General features: G+C 35.5%; 1 protein-coding gene across 7 annotated transcripts in view; it reads left to right on the top strand.

Annotated features, from left to right (window-relative positions):
* LOC129943174 (STE20-like serine/threonine-protein kinase) overlaps positions 1–20,497 on the top strand; it is an 86,081-nt gene extending 65,584 nt beyond the window's left edge. Inside the window, exons 4-16 of one of the 7 annotated variants that reach the window (XM_056052444.1) lie at positions 873–1,090; positions 1,155–1,486; positions 1,556–1,803; positions 1,874–3,067; positions 3,165–3,314; positions 8,627–8,996; positions 9,065–9,313; positions 9,379–9,486; positions 13,617–13,740; positions 13,823–13,950; positions 14,291–14,350; positions 18,257–18,369; positions 19,989–20,497. In XM_056052444.1, the coding sequence (XP_055908419.1) occupies positions 873–1,090; positions 1,155–1,486; positions 1,556–1,803; positions 1,874–3,067; positions 3,165–3,314; positions 8,627–8,996; positions 9,065–9,313; positions 9,379–9,486; positions 13,617–13,740; positions 13,823–13,950; positions 14,291–14,350; positions 18,257–18,369; positions 19,989–19,996 (3,302 nt within the window). In that variant the 3' untranslated portion in view covers positions 19,997–20,497. The other 6 variants (XM_056052442.1, XM_056052446.1, XM_056052441.1 and 3 more) reach the window with 6 other exon arrangements.
* Positions 20,498–21,956: the final 1,459 nt, after the last annotated feature.

The following is a 21,956-nucleotide window of genomic DNA, read 5'->3' as shown; positions in this document are numbered from 1 at the left end:
GTTCCACAAGGTAGTCGTTTAGGCCCTCTTCTCTTTGTCCTTACAATTATTGACATTGACATGGTCATTAAACATTTTCAAATATTGCTTTACGCTTATGATTTGAAAAAATCATTGCAACTCATGAAGACGTATCTCTTCTCCAACCAGATTATGACAATTATGTATCCTGGTGAATAAAAATAGCTTAAAGCTCAACAATAGCAAATGCCAGACTATGACCTTTTCACGTAAACGCATTTAAACATAGGGGTTCTCAGCCTTTTATGTGACATTAAACTAAAATTTCTACTTCACATTGACGAAATAATTGACAAGGCCATTTCCGCATTAGGTTTTCTTAAAAGATTTCCAAAGAATTTTCTAAACCTTACTTGACTTGATCGCTGTACATGACGTTTGCTCGACCTCTACTTGTACGAGTATATGCGTCTCAGGTCCAAATATACACATATCAAGAACAGAAAGCATCTACCGAAGATTTTTTAAATCTACACTTCAATACCTTCCTTATTCTAAACCCCTTATCGTGATCGCCTTCGTCCGTTAAACCTCAACTCATTACAGTAACGGAGAGAAATTGCTGACATACTGTTCAAACATCTCTGGCTCAGTTGACTGTTCCTCTTTCTACAATCCCATTCCTTTTAACACCAGCACCCGCAACCTGATAAACCCTCGAAGCTTCTATTTTCCAACTCATCACACCTCCTATAGCCTTAACGAACCTCTTACCCATATGCTTCGGTTGGTCACTTCGAATCCAAATTCAGTTGATCTTCTAACCCATTTCAAAACAAATTATATATTTTGTAACTTAATTCTTAACATGCATAATAATCACAATCAAAAATCTTCTATCTTCATTTCAGTTTTTGAAAACCGCGAAAAAATGGTTCTAGTCATGGAATTTGCTGCAGGTGGAGAACTATATGATTATTTGTCAGAGCGTAAAGTCCTAAACGAAGAAGAAGCTCGTCGAATATTTCGCCAAGTATCCACCGCTGTTTACTATTGCCATAAACATAAAATTTGTCATCGTGATTTAAAACTAGAAAATATTCTACTAGATGAAAATGGCAATGCTAAGGTAAGATCATTGAGAAGATTTCAAGATTCAATTAATTGATTCTACTCATAATTTACAAATATAGATTGCTGATTTTGGTTTATCGAATGTTTTCGATGAACAACGACTCCTATCAACATTTTGTGGTTCACCATTGTATGCATCGCCAGAAATTGTCGAAGGAACACCATATCAAGGGCCTGAAGTGGATTGTTGGTCTTTGGGTGTTCTATTGTATACACTGGTCTATGGATCAATGCCATTCGATGGTTCAAATTTTAAGCGACTTGTAAAGCAGATAAGTCAAGGTGATTACTATGAACCAAAAAAGCCATCTAGGGCTTCTTCTTTGATCAGAGAAATGTTGACAGTCTGTCCGAGGAAGCGAGCAACAATTGAACAAATTTGTAGTCATTGGTAAAGTTCTAATTTTAAAAATCATCTCTAAAATAATGTTACCATTTTCATTTTTTGAAAATATTTTAGGTGGGTCAATGAAAATGATAACGTGTCATGTTTGGAATTAGCAGAGAATCTAGCAAATCAAACTCCCGTACGATTGGATGTCCTACTGTCACTCTCACCCCCCTCTGTGCACGCCGAACAATTGGTTGTACCAAATGCCGACACAAATACCAAGGCCAATGAAAGAGTTCCACGAAGCCATTCGGTGGGTTCGATAAGAGATATGGGAAACACAGAAGCAGAACGACGAATCCTAGATATGGTTGCAGGTCAGATAATCAAAATAGTCTTTTGAACTCCTTGCAAGGTAATTTTTATACTGTAATTTTATCTTTTTAGCTGGTGGAGAAGCTGCCCTTATGCCGTCACCAACTCGCACAATTACACCGGCGCAGAGTCCAGTTCAAGTCAAACGGAAACTTGTGACGACAGTTTCAACAGAAAGCGCCGCTGGTGCAGTCAAGAAAAAAGAACGTCCCATGGAAGGTGTTACGGCTAATAATGAGGCCATTGAGCCAGAGCCGCCCACAAAAATGGATGTAACTGAGAGTGTTGTTGAGACTGAAAGTAATCAAGCACCGATTACAGGAGGCGAGTATTCCATGCAAGACATGAAGATGGTTGAGAATTTGTGTGATAAGTTGATGCGCGACACACCTCCGCAATCTCAATCTCAAACCCAAATTCCACCAACTTCGTTGCCGCAGTCAGTTCCTCCAGAACAACCTCAAACATTAGCTCGACAAAAGACAGCTGCAAAATTAGACGCCGTGACCGAAGCTGTTGAAGAAGCTCATCCCGAGGAAAACACCGCAACAAAAGTTATTAAAAAATTCGTCAACAAACACAAAACTGCCGATCTTGTGGCAGCTCTTAATAAAATTTCACCCGACAAGACTCCAGATGATGCAATTAAAGCACATGCAATATCGCACGTTCGCAAGAGTAGCCTCCCTGACGAGTCGCTTGGTAAATTCGTTGCTGATCGTCGAAAATCACGTATTCTCGAAACTGCCGAAAAGTTTCAAAACATGGGAGGATCAAATATTGAAAAACCAAAGAATTTCTCAATTTCCGGTGTTAGTGTGGGCAATTTTAAGAAGGAATTCGAAAGGAAAGCTTCTCTCACTAACGTACCATCATCGGCCGAACGTCGTGCACTCGAAAAACGTTCCGAATCGGTTACTAAAGATCAAACAGCTGAAACCCCAAATGCCTCGAAGAAAGAATCATCTAAACTACCATCAGAGATTGCGTCTTCTGAAGCAAATAAGTCACAACCACTATCCCCAAGCAATTCGGTGGAGGAAAGTGGCTCAAAGAATTCTATCACAAATTTCTCACTAGAAGAAGCAAGACGATCAATGGAGAACTCAATTGCATTACTAAAACAGGCTCAAAACGAATCATCCAAAGAAGTAGACCAGTTGTGTGCGAAAACGGAGAACGTTGCTGTTTCCGATGATCATTTGACTGAACGTGAAAGGAAACTTAAGAATGCCCGAGCAATCATTGGCAATGCAATACAACCAGGTGAGAATAAATCACCAAAAATATTCGTTATCATCTTGCAGGATTCAGATAGAAAAGAAAACAAAATATCCCTCGCATATCATGTCATATTTTTTAGGTATACGCAGGCCATCTCTGTTCGGAATGGGTGGTGGCCGTTCGATATCGGGCAGTGCTGTCATACCCGATACACGACAAATTCGGCTTGGTTCTGCTGGCCGATTTGAGTTACCCATGTCGTCAACGACGACGTACTCAGGTTTTAAAAGTAAGTTTTCCATTTTCTGTTAGGGTTTTCTTTTCTTTTAAACAACTACTACATATTGTAAAACTTTCAAAACTTCTTGAATATAGTTTCCCAAATTATACATATTTATCAACCCCCGATAAAGTACCTTGAATGTGTCTGTAATTTTCTGTATCTTAACCCTTATCTCTTGTTCTGAATCTTTAAAGGAATATATTGTTTTCAGAACTTTATTTTAGAAACTAAATTATATTTTTGATAATTCACAAGTTTAAGCCTAAGTACTGCATTTATGTAAATTAAATTAATTTGGTGGTGGTCCTTTTTTATGAACATTTTATGGCGGTAAGAATTTCTAATTGCTTGAACTGCGTTAAATATGATTGATTGAATCTAGAAACATGCAATTACTTGCTTAGGCTGCGGCACAAGTAATTTTGGTTTTGATGCGCCATCCCTCCTGATGGAAAGCTATTCTCATTGAAGTCTAAAATACAAAATTGGGGGTTATCCATTTTGCGGTTTCAAAAGTAAACGTAAATAAAACACATATACAATTTTTTTTATGATATTTCTTTCTATTAAATGTTTTTATTATAAAGTTTGAAAGTTTAGGCAACATAAGGGAGTCATTTAGAGTCAACTGCATTCTTTTAACGTAAATTTTGACCAAGGCAATGGCTGCGTAGTACCCGTAGCATGATGGTTAGTGCGTTGGACTGTCATGCAAAGGGTCTGGGTTCAATCCCTGCTTGTGCCACCTTAATTTAAAAAAAAAAAATAATTTTTCGCGGGTACTGCCTCTTGCGAGGAATTGACAAATCCTTCAAGAGTAATTCTTGTCATGAAAAAGTGCTTTCTCAAAAACTAGCCGTTCGGATTCGGCCCAAAATTGTAGGTCCCTTCCATTCCTTACAACAGTACTCGCACACAGGAATGGTTGAGAGTTGTAAGTCACTAGGCCCTGGTTCACAACGGACTGTTGCGCCACCCCATTTGATTTGATTTAATGGCTGCGTTCAATCTCGTGTTGGATAGGGTATCTTGTAGAGATGCATTTTTAGAGATAGCTATCACATTGGAGCTCTAGGGAGACAACACGACGCAAGAGTTTTTCAAAACAGTTCCCTTTATCATCAGATGCATGAAATTATATTTGGGAAACATCATTTACTAGGCAAGGCAGCTTATCCTTTAAAAAATAATTTTTTACACAATTTCGTGACAATGGACACTTGACACCGGGACAAGTCCATTTCAATACTCGCCATTGAAATAACATTTGGTTTATTCAAAGCACGACTTCGCCGTCTAAAATATTTACATCTTGCGGAACCATTGATGGCAAATAAAATAACTGCGTCGTGTTGTATTTTGCATAACCATATAAAAAGACATAGTCCGGATGATACGCACTATGTTGTGGTTGATATATCAGAAAGCGATGAATTCGAAAATATTATCATTGAAAATGATAGAGCGGTTCCATCTAATACAAACGAAAAGAGGAATTATTTGTCAACTAACATTTTGTATCTTTTTGTTTTCAAAAAAGCTGAAATCAATTTTCAAGTTTCTTGAAATTCAACCATGTGTTGAATCAGCTGTTCTATCAGGTAACTACATACCCCAAGAAATTCTTGGATACTTTGGATTCCTTTTTTGACATCTCAGCTGTTTTTGATCAGCTGTTATTTTACACGTAAAACACTAAAAAAATGGTATCCGAATACCCTATCTTTGTGAAATTGAAATTTAGTTAGTTGGTCAAGTGTAGTAAACTTCAAACTAAGAACTTTACTTTACCTCTAGCTTCAGTCTGTCATACAAAAACAACAAAAAAACTTCATTTTCTACAAAATATTCCTCAGGCAAGTCAGACTTCCATTTCGGCTTGTATTTTATACTTTAAGGAAATATTACTTATATCTTTTCTCATTTGACAAGGAACTATTTTACACAGAAGTAAAGTTCAGCTTTGAGTTGAATTAAAAATTATGATTAGCTGTCATTTTGACATAAGTTTACTTGACATGATAGTTAAGGGGTTTTCCTTGACTTACTTTCCAGTCAACTTTGCAATAAAGTTGCCTTAATTGGAAGACAATTTTTTTGGCAGCTGGCCAATCAGATACTAGAAACTTGCCTTACTTTCAAGTCCCTTATGGCTGAATCACAAACACGCTTCAGCTTCGGCTTCGCCTGATGTTTACGAGTTCAGCCCTAGGAATGTAATTCATGCTATCACAATGGAGCTGCGACGTCACGTTTCGTTTGACAATCGTAAGGAAAAGAACGTAATGTAACGTAATTTGACTCCAAACGGAAGCTCTAGTTCGATTATCTGAACATTTTCTTTGTCTGACAGCTCAACAGCTGTAAAAAATGTCAACAAACAAAATATTTGCTCTTTGGAGGTATGAAATAATAAAAATATCATTCAAAGCAACCTCGAAGCAGGCCCACGGAAACGCAAACAAAGCCGAAGCTCAAGCGTGTTTGTGATTCAGCCATTATGTCACCTGAACCTGGCCATTATGTGTGAAACACTTCATCATTTGTATGACCACCACGCGAATTGTGGTCACATACAAAGTCCAGCAGTGTCGAATCGCAATATCTTGGTGGCCAGGAAACGTCTCTTGCAATGAGCCATATTCGCTCTAGTTGTGTGGCATGTGACACCGTCTTGTTTTAACCACATATTCTTCAAGTCGTATTCTTCAGTAGCAGGCAAAAAAGCCGCTTATCATATGACCATAACGCTCCAAATTGAAGGTGACAGTCGTTCCGTCGTCGTTGTTTTCGAAGAACTAAGGTCCAATCACATCTCCGGACCAAAGATCGCACCAAACAATGACGTTTTGTGGATGTAATGGCCTCTCTTCAATTATTTCAGGATTCTCCCCAACTCCAAATACGACAATTTTGTTTATTGACCCACCGAGTGAGAAATGTGCTTCATCGCTGGCGAAAATTTTGTTCGAAAAACCGACGTTCAACGCCTGTTGTTAAAGCACCCATTCGACAGGTATCTACGACGTTGTGAGTGGTCACCTGGCACCTGGTTGTTGTGTAAGCTGGAGTTTATAGGGTGTAGATCCAAATGCAAAATACTTCATAATGTGTATGAAGACAGTACTAATTCCTGACAACGACGAGGAATCGACATATTTGGGTCTTTGTCAACACTTTCACATATAGCAGTGATATTTTCAGTGGAACGAGTGACGATGATGCACAGGCCTTACAATATCCGTCACCAATCCAGTCTCTTCAAATTTCCTCACAATTTAGCCAAAAAACTTGCGCATTTGGATTATGTAAAGCATGGTCTCCTTTTAAAACACGATATGTGGATGTGGCAGAACCACCATATTTGTAATGGTTTTAACAATTTGCATGCGTTATGCGATAGTTAAGCGATTCATTTTCGAAAATGTCAAACTTTCAACTGAAAAAAAAAAAAATGATTTAGATAACAACTTAGATTGACAGATGTCGAATTCCAGCCCTGTACTTTTGAAACCGCAAAACGGATAACATGTTATAAAATATAAGAAGTTTTCTCAATTCTTTGATGCTAGGCAAAAAAGGCTTAATTCAGGAACTGTTCACACAGACCCAATGAACTTAAAATGTATATATTAAAACAAATATGAATTTTGCTGTCATATTATCTAAAAGACTCAATTATCTCTAGACTCAAGTTGTTGTTTGTAAACGAAAGAGACAAAGAAAAAGCCCTTAATCCAATTAAAAAAACCTTAAATGCATTTTTTTGACTTAGTACCTTTGAACTTAACGTCAAAGAATTATAAATGTTTTCGTCTAATAGCTTTCCGTTAACTACTTTGTATCATTTATGCTGAAAATATGAATTTTAAAATAAATTTTCTAAGAGGCGATTAGTTGGATTGTTATAGGGGATGATTTTTTAAAAGCTATAGGAAAGCTTAAAAAACACAAAAAATTCAATAAAATGCATGAAATCTTTATTTGAATCGATAGTACGGTCCATATAATTTAAAGTTTGATGATTATTTCGTGCAAATGTTGAACTTGACTGTGTCTCAAATGGTCCATCCGCTTAGTCCAATTTTGGCATACTCTTTCCAACATTTCGGCCGGTATCTCACGAATAAATGCTTCAATGTTGTCTTCCAATGAGTTAATTGAAACGGGCTTGTCTGTTTAGACATGAGATATAATATAACCCCACAAAGAATAGTCTAAAGGCGTTAAATCGCACGATCTAGGCGGCCAATTGACCGGTTTCGAACGTGCAATAAAATGTGCGTCGAACTCGCCTCGATGCCACCAATCCATATACCGATCCAGACTGTGACATTTTCTGGATGCATTGGTAGCTCTTGCAATGCTTCTGGATGATATTCTCTCCAAAATCGACAGTTCTGCTTATTTACGTACCCATTGAGACAAAAATGAACACAATTTTTTGGTAAAAAACTGACCATAAAACGGAAGAAGAGCGAGATGTACTTTCTTAACAGAACACGCATTTTGATAATAAAATTCAATTCAATAATTTGCTCATAGTTAAATTATAGACCAAACTGAAGATGTTTGACAGTAAAACAAAACACGAAACGTGCGTCAGCTGTTTTACCCAGTGTTACCAAAAATATAATAGCTTAAAAATCACCTTTTATTACTCCTTGTTCCATGCGGAAAAATACTTCCTAAAATCATAAATTGAGTCATATGATGTTTTACTTTCAAGACGTCATTTTTCCTTAAAATTCTTAAAGACCGGCATTTATTTTGAATGCCAAGCAACTAACAAGCATTTATTAGTGAAAAACAGTGGAGACTTATAAATATTTTATCTATTGGAAAGCAATGCAATTTTCGTATTCTGTCTTAAACAAATTCTCAAAGAAGTATCAGTGAATAACGCTTTAGAAGTAGAGGTCAAAACTCAAAATGGTAAAATATTTATTTAAAATATCTTGATCGCATATGCCTCATCTTGTAATTCAAATAGAATTTGAAAACCAATGTATCCCCAAACAGCAATAAAATACAAAAATAAAAGTCACTTTTACTTAGATATACATATATTTGTAAAAAATGTAAATGGGTAATTTGTGATATGTACTCAATATTTCCAATACGTTCTCAATTTTATATTCGTTCCCATAGCATAAATATTGTAAAAAGTCAACTCTTCCTCTTATGTATACTTCCATTTTATATTTATCTGTCGAATGAAATAATTCACGATTCCCATTTCCCCATTCCATTTGTATACCATTCAATCTACAAAAAATTTAACTTATTGCTAATTTAAATCAAATATTAAATTACAGCATCTCCCACAATGGGTGAACCACCGCAACAACCTCAACCACCAGGCACTGTTAAAACTTCACGTGCTGAAATTACCCTTAAATCAGCAACACTCCCGCGACGTAAACCAACAGCAAAGACCGAAATTCAATTGGATATTAAACCAAGAATTGTTGAACAATCACCAATGCGTTTTACCACCGAAATGCAACATCCAATACCCGACTTACGAAGTGCACCGATTCGTGAGGGACCATACAGTCCATTGTCAACATCCATTCATCAAAGAGCCACAAGTTTGGAACCAACAAGAGAACAATCCAGAGAACATATTATACCGATACAAAGACCTCCGGTTTATACTCGAACAAGTTCCAATACTACAACAAGGTAAATTATTCATAATTAAGCAGCGAGCATTTTTTAAAATTGTTCTGTTTATTTTTTCCAACAAATAGATCAGGATCATTGTCGAGACAGTCGACTCTCGAGTCTGAGTCTGATATTACTTCAGCAAATCAGTCACAATCAACAATTACTGGTTCATCACAGCCGATTAAGAAAAGTCCTCGTGAGTTTATTATACCAATTGCAGTGGAAGGTGGTGGTTATATAACACCCAGGGCAGGTAGCATTGAACCATCGGAATCAAGCCAGACTACGACGAGTGGATCTACATTCAGTCGCATCAGACCCAGACGTATTGGGTATGTAAATTATTAAAAATTAAAGAAAATCTTTATAAAAATATGTGGAATAAAATTAATTTTAGGCTACTATCAGAGGCGGACGAAGAAAACCTTCAATTCCCTAAAATCAGAACGGCTTCGATTACTAGGGATGGAGAAGATGAGCCACGTTTTACCCTTCATCGACTAAGGTAAGATTTTTTTTGTCCACTGTATTTGTACAAAAACAAAGCATTTTGCTCCAAGCTACTTCGAACCATAGGTGAGTTAATAGGTAAGGTTAAAGTGGCTGTCCGTGATGGAGGAGAACATAATTAGGCCAATTTAATGGACTAATGCCATACCACAGCTCAATGCATGTTTTGAGTGATGTTTGCCTTAGCTTCCTACAATAGCAATAGATAATAAGTTTATCTGCCTTTCATTTTGCTGAAATAGCTCTATGGCCCAGCATCCAGAAAAGGCGAATATTAAACTGTTGTGCCATCTCCATTGAAGAAGATCGATAGTTATGGACTGTTATAGAGTTTGTAGAGACAGGGTCCAGGGATTACTATCTGAGAAAATACGGATATCAGATGTTGATATCACGATTTCCTTAAGCCAGAACAAGACTTCTTTTATCGCCAAAAGTTCCGCCTGGACCACACTGCAATGATTGCGAAGGCGGAAACGAGAGACTTAATTTCAGTCGTTCAGAGTACATACACCCCCAACCCCTTCATAAGACCCAGAACTGAGAACTTTAATTACTTACTTTACTTAACTTAGGTCCTCAGACTTGTTAAATCCATAGGGCCTCTACTACGCCTACGCGCCATCTTGTCGTCCAGCTCTTCTTCCTTCTTGTGTGAGCGGATTCCACTGCATTGCATTGTATGTCCAATCCATTTCCACTTACGTCTTCGTATTATAGATTCTATAGGTTCCTGACCTATCCTTCTGCGAAAGACCTCATTTGATATGTGGTTTGGCCAGAAAATCCTTAGGATGTTTAGAACACATCTATTCACGAATGTTTGCAGCTTTCTTGTTATGGCTGAAGTAACCTTCCAAGTGCTGCTCCCATAAAGAAGCACAGATTCAACATTTGTACGAAAAAGTCTTAGCTTTGTTCTTAAGCTGATAGAGTTATTCCTCCAAATTTTTGACAGCATACCAAACGCCGCTTTTGCTTTGCCGATGCGGCAGATGACGTCTTGTTCGGTTCCGCCTTCGATGGAAACGATACTTCCAAGGTATTGAAAGCTCTCCACTTTTTCCACCGTTCCACCTTCTCGAAGTCGATGAACAGCAGGTGTAGTGGTGATCGATATTCAACGCACTGTTCAATAATGATCCGCAGGGTGTTGATATGATCATTACACGAGGATCCAGCGCGGAATCCTGCTTGTTCGGCATCGAGTGTGGTGTTCTCTGATGCGTTTCAGTATGACTTTTGCTGATATTTTGGCAACGGCAGGTAGAACGCAAATTCCTCTCCAGTTTTCGCACTTTGTAAGATTAAAAGCTCTGCGAAAATTCCATCAAGTCCTACAGCTTTGCGGCAACGATCTCATCTTTTCTGGGAGGTGCGGTGCGGATTCGGGGATTAGTTTCTTCAGGCGTTTCAGAAGTATCGGCTGCACGTTGTTTGCAAACACTCGGTTTAAAACCTTGCTTATCCACCGAACTTATCACAGTACCGTCTACTTCTTTCACCAGGTGTTGCTTTGAGCTGTGTGCACCGGTTAGCTCTTTGGTTATTCTGTAAACGGTCCTGCTGTCGCACCTGTTTGCTTCATCTTCTGCTTCTTGCACCAATGCGTTAATGTTGTTAAGCTTGTCGCGGCGCACACTGCGGTGAACCTCTCTCTTTTTCATGCGATATGAGGACTCCAGCTAGTTTCATTCTTCCCCATGTGCAGCAGTTATTCGAGCCCTTAACTCTTTGCGTTCGTTGATCCTTGCCCAAACCAAAACTGAAAACCAAGTGTTGTTGCTTCCTTCTTTCCGACCAACTATTCTGTCAAAAAAATGTTCACAGCGTTCGATGCCGTCAGGTACTGTGCCGCTGATTGTTCTCATTTCGTGTGACAGGTGGTCCCTAAATTGTTGACGGGTCGTAGGGTCCTTTAGTCTGGCGATGTTGAATTTGGTGGCTCATGTTATTCCGTTGGATCTTTGAACTGTAGCTGTACGAAATCATAGCATAGCTATCATTAAGTGGTTGGTTACGGGCAAGTCCCATATCGGCGCCTCTCCTGTTTCGTACATCCAAGGGACTGCACCTAAAGCGTCGACTAATCGCGAAGTGGTCAATTCGGTTGGAAGACGCTTGCCTGTCCGTGGACACCCAGCTTATTTTATAATAGAGTTTGTGTTCAAACATAGTGCCACCAATCACAAGGGTATTGGCTTTGCAGAAGTCAATGAACCTCTCACCATTATCATTGCAATTGCGGACTCCGTGAACACCGATTACATGCCTTAGCCCGTTGTTGTTACTGCCAACCTTAGCATTGTGTTCTCCCATAACCAAAATAATATATCTGCGAGAATGGAGAGATACAATAGGTTTTTTGACTCTTTCTTTTATATTACGTTTCCAATTTAGGTTCTTGTCTAAAATAAGACCCAGATACTTAGCCTCGTTTGAGAACTTTAATTGGATACCTTTAATATAGGGAGGAGTTTTGTATTTCGTCGAGATTAAGACTAAATCGGTCCAAAGTATTAGTTTGTCTAAGGCATTTGATAGGGTTTGGCATCAGGCTCCCTTATCGAAAATCCGTGCTTTCGGCTTTCATTAATCCCCTCTTCATTGGTTTAGTAATTTTTTTGGATAGTTCCTTACAAGTATTATTGGATGGGTTCCAGGCTGAAAACCACAAAATAAATCCTGGTGTACCCCAGGGCTCTGTTCTATCTCCAAAACTCTTTCTCATTTTTATTAATGATCTCCTGTCTGCAACTACTAATCCAATACATTGTTTCGCTGAAAATAGCATTCTTTGCTTTTCATATTCGTTTTCAGAATCACATCCCTCTTCTTAAGATGTGGAACTGCAACGATAAAATATGATAAATTAAATTCCTAAACATCATTGTACAATGGGGAATACAAAACCGCGTGGAATTTAATGCTTCCTAATATCCATTAATGGCACTTGCATCGAGGAGACTGAACATATCGATATTCTCGGTATGTGTATCACCAACCACCTCTTGTGGAACGATTACATACGTGATCTCTTCAAAAATTCCCCAAAATGCTTGGTTTTTCTAGGACGAAGAAGTTTTCTCCCCCTCTGATCTGGCTGTTATCTACAAAACTTATATCCGTCCAAAGCTTGAGTATAACTCTCATATCTGGGCTGGTGCTCCTGCAACCTACTTAAGCCTCTTGGATAGCATTAAACGTAGAGCATTTAAATTAAATAAACCATCATAGGATCATTTACGTTGCTTGAACATCGTCGTAATGTTTTTTGTATCACGCTTTTTTACCGTTATGCTCAAGAGAAATAGCCAACTGCATTCCTCCCCTAAAAAAAATTAAACCTTTACACTCGCGTTTCTAGGAATGCTCATCAGTTTACCCTCGAGCCCAACTTCGGTCGTAATGTCAAGTATAGAGATTCGCTCTTTAGCCGTACTACGCGAATGTGAAATGCCTTGCCACACTCTATCTTTCCCAGCCATTGCAAAATTCAGGAATTCAAAACCAATGTGCACCGACACATCCTTTCAACGACTCTTTCCCTTTCTACACCTTCACACTGACTACATAATAAGGGTAGTAATATCCGCTTGAGTGTGCACTTAAAACTAAATTTAATAAGCGGTGTCCCTCTACTAACGAATCTTCTTGCATTAGAGTTGCCCAATTTTGAGTTAATTGCTCTGCTAGTCAGCATTAAATGAATTAACTCCCTAAGCGAACTCTCTACGTTTAGAAATGTTAGTTAAGCTGTGATTGCAGATGTGTCCACGTTGTTAAAAGCAACCATATTGAATTCTCTATGATGGAGGGAATATTAGATGGTGCGTACTATGGTGTGTAACGCCGTTTCTACCAATTTTCCTTTACAGTAGGCATGCTGAGACATAGACAGAAATCAACTATTAAAACAGATTTAGACAGCTGTTAAAAATTTCCTCAAAGATTGGTTCAACTTCGAACCATAATTTGTAAGTCCTTCCATTTTATGCTTGAGATCGGATTTTCATCTACGTTATGAGTTTTGGAATGTAAATTATCAAACAATCTTACAGTTTATTAATATTTGCTTATACTTTTTTGTCGCTCATTTTTCCTAAATTCATTTTTATTTTATAGAAGTTCACGCCCAGTAAAGAAACCCAGTCAAGAAAACGATTCACAAAGCTCCGGGGAAGAAGATGACGATGATGGTTTTGAAATTCTTACAGCAGAGAATCTATTTTCAACTCTCTTACAACGAGTAAGTTGCTTTTTTAACAAAAAACAATTTATAACATTTTCAAAAAGATTATGGTATTAATTCTATGTGTTCTTCCTTCCAGGTCCGAGCTTTAACAAATCGACTGAACGTGAACAATGACTTTACATCTGGATTTCCAAATTCAAGCCGTTTACTGAGCAATATGCGACAAAATCAAAGTCCATTTTGGAATCAAGAGCCATTCGCAAGGTGAGTTCCAAAAGCATTTGTATGTTAATCTGTTGTCAAACTAATTAATAAAATATTGCTTAATTTTGTTAAATGTTTTATATATATTTTAGTTGTTCTATAACAATAACATAAAATCGTTAATAAAACACATCTAACTACATTGTATTATTATTTTTCCTTTTTTTTTTGCTTTCATGCTGCGCCCAAAATTACTAACGGTTATTGTTGCATAAACAAAATACTCACATTATATCTACACTGTATAAAAATAAAATAAAACATAAACTTATGTACATTGTAATTATAATTAATGCACTCTAACACATTTTTGTACATAAATTACGAATAACAAAACAAGCCATAGGTCCCAATTTAATTATTCATACACAAGTGAAACCGTCGAAGAAACGAAGCATACGTAAGTACCTAAAGTTTATTTGGTATTTATAAGCTTAATAATTATGCTATTTGTTATCATAAATTTTGCTTTATCGCCAAGTCAACTTGAAAAACAAAACATTATTCCTTACGATAAAAGTTTAACTATTAGAAAAATAGAAATATTGTATGTTTTATGGTTATAAGCTATAACATCTATAAAACGTATTTTAAAAAACTGCTTAAAATTACAATGCCTCTAAATGCCTCTAATTAGAATTAAGGCTAAGATTCAACTATACAAGACTTAAGAAACCAGTAGACTTCAATATTTGTGGACATAAATTGTGTTTTTAATACGTCTATTGTTACTTCTGCTGGGTGGCTAGTTGCAATGTTTAGTTAAAACTGAATTCCATGTATGTCAAGACCTTAAACCATCAAAATGTCTGCTTAAATACCTTAGATTTTCCTCTCTGTAATATTGCAATGGCTAGTAATTTTAGAGTTGAGGTGTTATTTGTAGGTTAAGAGCTCCTGCATCCATACTGTTTTGGTGCAAATGGGGATTCCTATCCTTCCGAATTTCGTACTTATGATCTCCCAATTTACATAAGGAAAGGTGTTGCTATTTTCTTTTGTCACAATGTAACCCTTGCTCCAACTCTTTCTTTAATTTTATGTGGTTTAAATTTTCAGTTCTCTATTGTTTCCTTTATAGAAGCCAAAATATTGACAGATCATCTTAACATCTCATGAAATTGATGCTTTGTCAGATGCCAACCCAAGAAATTATTTGTTCATAGCTTTGCACTGAAATCGTTATTAGGTTCAATTTTAATGTTCACAATTCTTCATGGCTTAAGCATTGACAACATCTGAAGAATTGGGTGCTGAGTTAAACCACATTACTTTGCTTACCAACAAGCCTACTCAAATATTGGGCATTAAAGCCCGAGCAGAAAATAATCTTGACTTGTTTTTCTTTACTATAGTTTAACTTAGTTGGCGCTACAGCTCATCGTGCTCCTGGGCTTCAAGTAATAGATTCCACCAGCTTACTCGATCTCCAGCTTGCTGTCTCCAGTTTCGAAGTGTCGGCTTCAATTTTGAAAATTCACCAGAGATGAGGTCTGCCTCTGCTCTTGGTTCCCTCAGGTTTAGCGTTTAATACCCTAGGGGCTGTTATTTTTCTCTGCAGGCCCTAGCCATCTTTACCGTTGAGCACTTAGCTTTTTGACCATTAGCAAGTCCCTATACAGCTCGTTTAGGTCGTGATTGTATCGTCTCCGCTAGGTATTATTTTGTTTGTCGACACAGACCCTCGAAGATATCAAGGGGTCATTCACAGACAGTAAGACTGCGATGATTGAGGTTTTGTACAGTGTCTCCTTGGTACTTCGCTGTAGGGCCTTATTCCTTAATTGCTTACTTAGATCAAAGAAACAGCGATTACCAAGAGTAAGAGATGGATAAATTAATTTACCACTTCGAAGTTACACCTATCAATAGTCACTTTCTGACAAAGTCTACAATGGGAATGGATTCTATTCGATGACAGTAAATACTTCGCTTTGGTCAGCCTGTAAACCTTTATCACTGGCAGCTTTGTTTGACTTCAGTCTGCTGATAACAACTCTGATCTTGTTCAGCCTGTAAACCATCATCACCGGCAGCTTTGTTCGACTTGAGTCTGGTAATGGCAACTCTAATCTCGTATAGGCCGGGTAGATGGAACACCAGATCATCAACCAAATGGGTAGATGGAACACCAGATCATCAACCAAATAGATTTGTTGGGGCTGCTGGTTGGTGAGATCGTTGGCTACATCGACATTAAGCAGCTGGTCAAAATAATCCTTCCAAATTTAAAGTATCACCTGCGTCTTCACTACAATATTTCCCTTCTTATCTTAGCAGGCTCCATGGCGACTAGTGAGACCCGTTGTTTGCCTCTTGACTCGTCTATAAAAACACCGCATCTGTTTCCTACTAAATCATCCTTGCATTTCCTCGACTTCATGCTGCTCATTTGCCTTTTTCCTTCTTCTGAGCAAAAAGCTCTCTTTTTTCTCACTTCTCATAAATAAATAAACAATAATTTATCGTGTCATACAAATACAGTAAAAGAAAGGATTCCAAAGAGAACCGTTTGGCAGTACCAGAAGTTTAGACGGTCTCAATAATTTGCTTCAGGTTATTTAACTGGTCACTAAGCTTCCTCGATAGCGTCGTAGACTTTTGTGCAGATATGATAACTTGTACGATTCCTTTAGAAATTTATCTCGAATTGGTATAAAACCCAAACCTAAGTTCTATTGTGAGCTTCCGATGTCTTAGAGCGAACCGAACTTAGGAAAACCGGAAAGCGTTTAAGCAAGCTTAGAATCATATTCAAAAATTACATACAAAAATACTGCAATGTCCCAAAGGCAGTAAGAACTTTTGATCATCCGTAAAAACCATGAGCAATTCTTCCTGTTTTTCTGTGCATGCGCTTTTTGTCAATGACTTTTCAGAAGTTAGGTCAATTGTGAAAGCTTATTTATAGGCCAGTTCGCTGCAAATTACACCTAACCTGATAATGTCATGGTTCTCCCAGTTCTTGAGCGCATTAATGATTCTACGAGATAAGTCTTCTTTTCTACACGAAATCTGGAGAAAGTCCTCAGATATTTCAAGATGCATAAATACCCTGGTCCTGACGAAATGCCCGCTATTATTTTGAGAAGGTGTTCTCCCATGCCTGCGTAATCTTTTATCCTATTCTCTGAAATCGTCCCTAATAGTTGGAAAACTGCATTTGTTCACCCAAGATTAAAAAAAAGCGAATCTTTCTCGAGCTCAAATAATTATAGACTAAAGTCCCTTCTTTCCAAAGTCATGGAAACGCTAATAAATCAACAGCTTGAGAAATGTCTTAAGGAACGAAATCTTCTTAATGACCGAAAATAGGTGCACTTATGGATCATGCAGTGGATCACATCTTTATATCGTTTTGGGAGAAAGTAAGGTTATTGTACTTGACATTTCAGAGGCAATTGATAAAGTTTAGCTTCTTGCTCTGTTTTTCAAAATGCGTGCTTTCGGTATTTCGAAACTTTCTCTTATTTTTTTTTTATTGACCTCCTCAATTAATAGTTGCGCTGAGAATAGTACTCTTAACTTCCATCTTCTTGGGATGTGGAACTACAAGGACTAAATATGCTAAGCTAATTAAATTCCGACTTACAAAGCATTGTACATTTGTACAATATGGAATACGAAATGCTGTTTTGAATTCTTGAAGCAGATATACCCCACTTGCCATTATGCATGGCTGGCACATACATTAACGAAGCTGAACATCTCCATATTCTCACCAAACAACTCTTGTTTCGCCAAAAATGCCCTAAGATGTTTGAGTTTTCTAATACAATTTAAGACGTTTTTCGATCCTTCTAACCTATAACGTCAAAAACTTGAGTATAAAACTTTCTTCAGCCTCTTACGCCACTCGAACAAAGTCGTTAAGTTTCTAGCTTCATATTTTTCAACATTATTTTAACTTTTATTATTAAACAGTTCAGCCGTTATACTTGGGCTTCTAAAAATGCCTATCAGCTTACCCTTGAATCCAATTTTGGTTGTACTGTGCTATGCAGATAATCGTTCTTTAGCCGTACTACGCGAATGTTAAATTCTTTACCACAATCTGTTTTTAGCTCTCATTGAAGCATTCAAGAATTCAAAACCAATGCACACAGTTTAAAATTGCTTAAAACCATTGAAATAAAATAGCTAAAATCATGCCTCTTAAACTTAATTTAAGCGTTTGAAATTGTAAGTATTAAACTGCTAGTCAGAAGTATATATGTTAGTGTAAAACCGTTTTTTTTTGTTTACTCTAATTCCTTTTTTGTTGTTATTTTTGTAATAAACTTTAAAACATTTGTATATCTTTCAGTCGATTAACTGGCCCAAGTAACGTCGGAGCACCATGGCGTCATAGTATGTCTCGAGATCTGGGTAACGATATGGAATCAATGTTTTCTCGAACTGGCGCAACATTGCCTAGAGGTGAATATCACAGATTAAAGAGCAAATTTCTCGATCAATAAAAAAAACAAAAAAAAAAGAATAAGAAATTAGTGCTGTTGTTGAAACGTTTCATTATTCTAAACGTAAATTTACTACTACTTAAATATTTATTAACAAATTTAGGATTGATATTAATGATTTTCCTTTTGAGATTTATTTTTTTTAAAATGCTTTTTTATTATTATTTATTTTCTATTTTTCTTTTTTTTTTCGTCTTCAAAATCATAAACAACTCTAGAAAAAAAAATAAAATAAAATAATTAACACAAAAGCAAGCGTAGTGATTTAAAAAAAAATTAAAAAAAGAATCAGACAAACAAAAAAATTTATCTTTTCCGCAACTACATACATATATCTATATTATATTGTTTAATGTTTAAATGTTTTATTGAATTTTATAGAAAAACAAAAACAAAATATTATCCATGCACATTTTCTTTCCTTTAATTTTTATAAAATACAAAACTAGCAAATGTTCATCATTAAAATAAATTTCTAAATGGCAATTTAATCGAACATTTCAAAAAATATGTTTAGTAAAATTTTGTTTAAATGTTAACTCTTTTTATTATATTATATTAATTTAAATAATTTTTGTCCGATGTTATATTACATTTTGTACTCTTATCATACAATAATAATTTTCTTTCGTATTCAAAGTTTTGATTAAGACCGATATCAATTTTAAAAAATAAAGAACATAATTTGTTAAAATAACATTTTAGGTTATTGTCATCATTGAATTTATTTATTTACATTTTAAATCAATTAAATTTAAAACAAAAAATAAAAGAATTGTTTCTCGAAAAATTTGACGAATAAAATAAACGAAGATATAAATCTTAACAATTTATTTGATGTTTTGTTGTTTTTTTTGTACATACATACATACATATATATTTTATTCAATTGTTAATTTATAAACAGAAAAAAATAATATTTAAAATTAAAAAAAACATAACTTCAGAGCCCTCTTTCTTTAAACAAACTAAACTAACATCATTTAACACGTTACACACACAAACATTAAACAAATCTTTCAACAAACTAAAAATGAGCATGTACAAATGTTTATTGTTTATTTTCCTTAATTAATTTTTCTTTTCCAAAGAATTCAATTTGTTTCTACTAATTTGCCAAGGAATTGTTTTTGATATTCGTTTAGAGTTCTGGGCCTTTTTTAAAAAATGATATAATTCTAGTCACAAAAATTTTGTATTATATGTTTCGTAGAACTTCTGAGAAGAAAAGAAAAAAAACAGCAAAATTGAAATTATTTTTATAAATAAATAATAAAGAGAAGAAATTAAAAAAAAAAATGTCCAAAACTTTGAATACGAATTTGTTTTTCATCATAAATATCAAGACAATTAATTTTTTTGTTTGTTCAAAAATTAAATCAAACGTTTTTTAATTAATGTTTATATATTTTCTTCCAAAAAGACCTTAAAGTTTGTTTTCTAATACTAAAAATAATACTTATTTTTTAATTATTTTATTTTGTTTTATTGATTTGTTCTTAAAAAGTTTAACAACATATTTTTTTATTGCTGCTTGTCATGTATTTCTTTTGTTTATACATAATTTTTTGCTTGCAGTGGGGTAACGCGTGTCCCAAAATCGCATGCTCAAATATCACAGACCCCTTCTTTAAAAAAAACTACAACACACGTCCAACATAAAGTTAAACAATAAAGTTTAAACAATATTATGTACCACACCAAGGATATACTTTATTATATTTGCAGTTTTTATTGTTTTTCTTCAATTTTTTGACTAATTTAAAAACAAAACTACATTGTTAATGTATTTAAAAAAAATAATAATTTTGTATGTTCGAAACCACACGAACAAAATATTAAAAAAAAAAAACAAAAATAAATAGTTATTAAAATTTCACAATAATACTAAATAAATATTATACTAACGGCCACTCTTTAACATTCACCACGAGAAAATTTTGCTTCTACTATGAGCAGTTACAAAATTTCTTAGCACGTGAGTTCATTTTGTTGTTATTAATTTTGTTATTTATTATAATTTTTTTTTAATTAAATAAAGTTTACAATTTATAAATAAAACAAAAATAAACAACTAATTTACATTAGATGTCGTCTGGTATGTTTTTTGTTTTTATTTTTTAATTTTATGTTAAGTTTCTTTCTTAATTATTTTTTGGAATTAATTTAATTTATTTGCAAGAATGTGATTTGTGATTGATTAATTAGTTTTAATTATTTTTTGGGGTAAGTATAGTTTGGAAACATAAACAAAATAATATTTGTAGCATTTGAGAACATACAAAATATATATTGAACTAATCAGTCGTATTCTGTTCTCCGCCAAAGGGAACTGATATGAAGTAAATTTTAACAATTAAACACTGGTCGACAAGGTTTTGTTCCTCCTGGCAATCCAATGGTACTTTTCCATAATTTTTGATAGTTTTAATTTTATTTCGACTTCATATTAGATTTTTAAGATATAACTTTTAAAATTAAAATGTTGTGGCTTTCGAAATTCATGAAGTAGATTTATTTAGATACAATTCGTGATGGTTTTTCGAATCTATAAACCTTTTCTTCAATGTTCAGTTGAAATATTTATTGTAAAGGGTGATTTTTTAAAAGCTATATAAAAGTTTTCCAAAAGAAACACATAAAATACAGACAAATGCATGAAATCTTTATTTGAATCGATAGTACGGTCCGTATAATTTAATGTTTGAAGATTATTTTATGCAAATGTTGACCTCGACTGCGCCTCAAATTGTCCATCCGCTTAGTCCAATTTTAGCAAAGGTACTCTTTCCAACATTTCGGCCGGTATCTCACGAATAAATGCTTCAATATTGTCTTTCAATGCGTCAATTGAAGACATGAGCTTTGACATAGCCCTACAAAAAAAAGTCTAAAGGCGTTAAATCGCACGATGCAGGCAGCCAATTGACCGGTCCCGAACGTGAAATAAAATGTTCACCGAACTCGCCTCTTAATAAGTCCATTGTTAAGCGTGATGTGTGGCATGTGGCACCGTCTTCTTGAAACCACATGCCATGCAAGTCAAGCTCTTGCATTTTGGGTCCAATGATCTTTGGCCAACTTTCCAAGCGCTCTTTCACCTAAATATTTACGTTGCAGTAGGTCGTTTGGCACCAATTCTTGCACCAGTTGTATTTTGAAAAGCATCGCACCTAAATCCTTCCGCACACTTTTGCACGTTCTTGGGTAACAGAGGCACAATTGCTGCGAACGGCGACTAATCGATAATTGATGGTCATCATTAACAATGGCCCCTACAGCTGCGATATTTTCTTCAGATCGTACTCTACGTAAGCTTGTTGGTGATTTTATGTCCAACAGTGTAAATTTGCTGGGAAATTTAGTCACAATAACCCGAAAAGCCGCTTCAGTGGGTCGATTAAACTGACCATAAAATGGAAGAAGCGCGATGAACTTTCTTAACAGGGCACACATTTTGATAATAAAATTCAATAATTTGCAAGCGATGTTCGTTTGTAAGACGATTCATAGTTAAATTGTAGACCAAGCTGAAGATGTTTAAAC

The sequence above is a fragment of the Eupeodes corollae genome, chromosome 1, assembly GCF_945859685.1.
Source record: "Eupeodes corollae chromosome 1, idEupCoro1.1, whole genome shotgun sequence".
NCBI classification, from domain to species: domain Eukaryota; kingdom Metazoa; phylum Arthropoda; class Insecta; order Diptera; family Syrphidae; genus Eupeodes; species Eupeodes corollae.
Note: the sequence above shows the minus strand (reverse complement) of the source record. Positions and strands in the feature narration are given on the sequence as shown.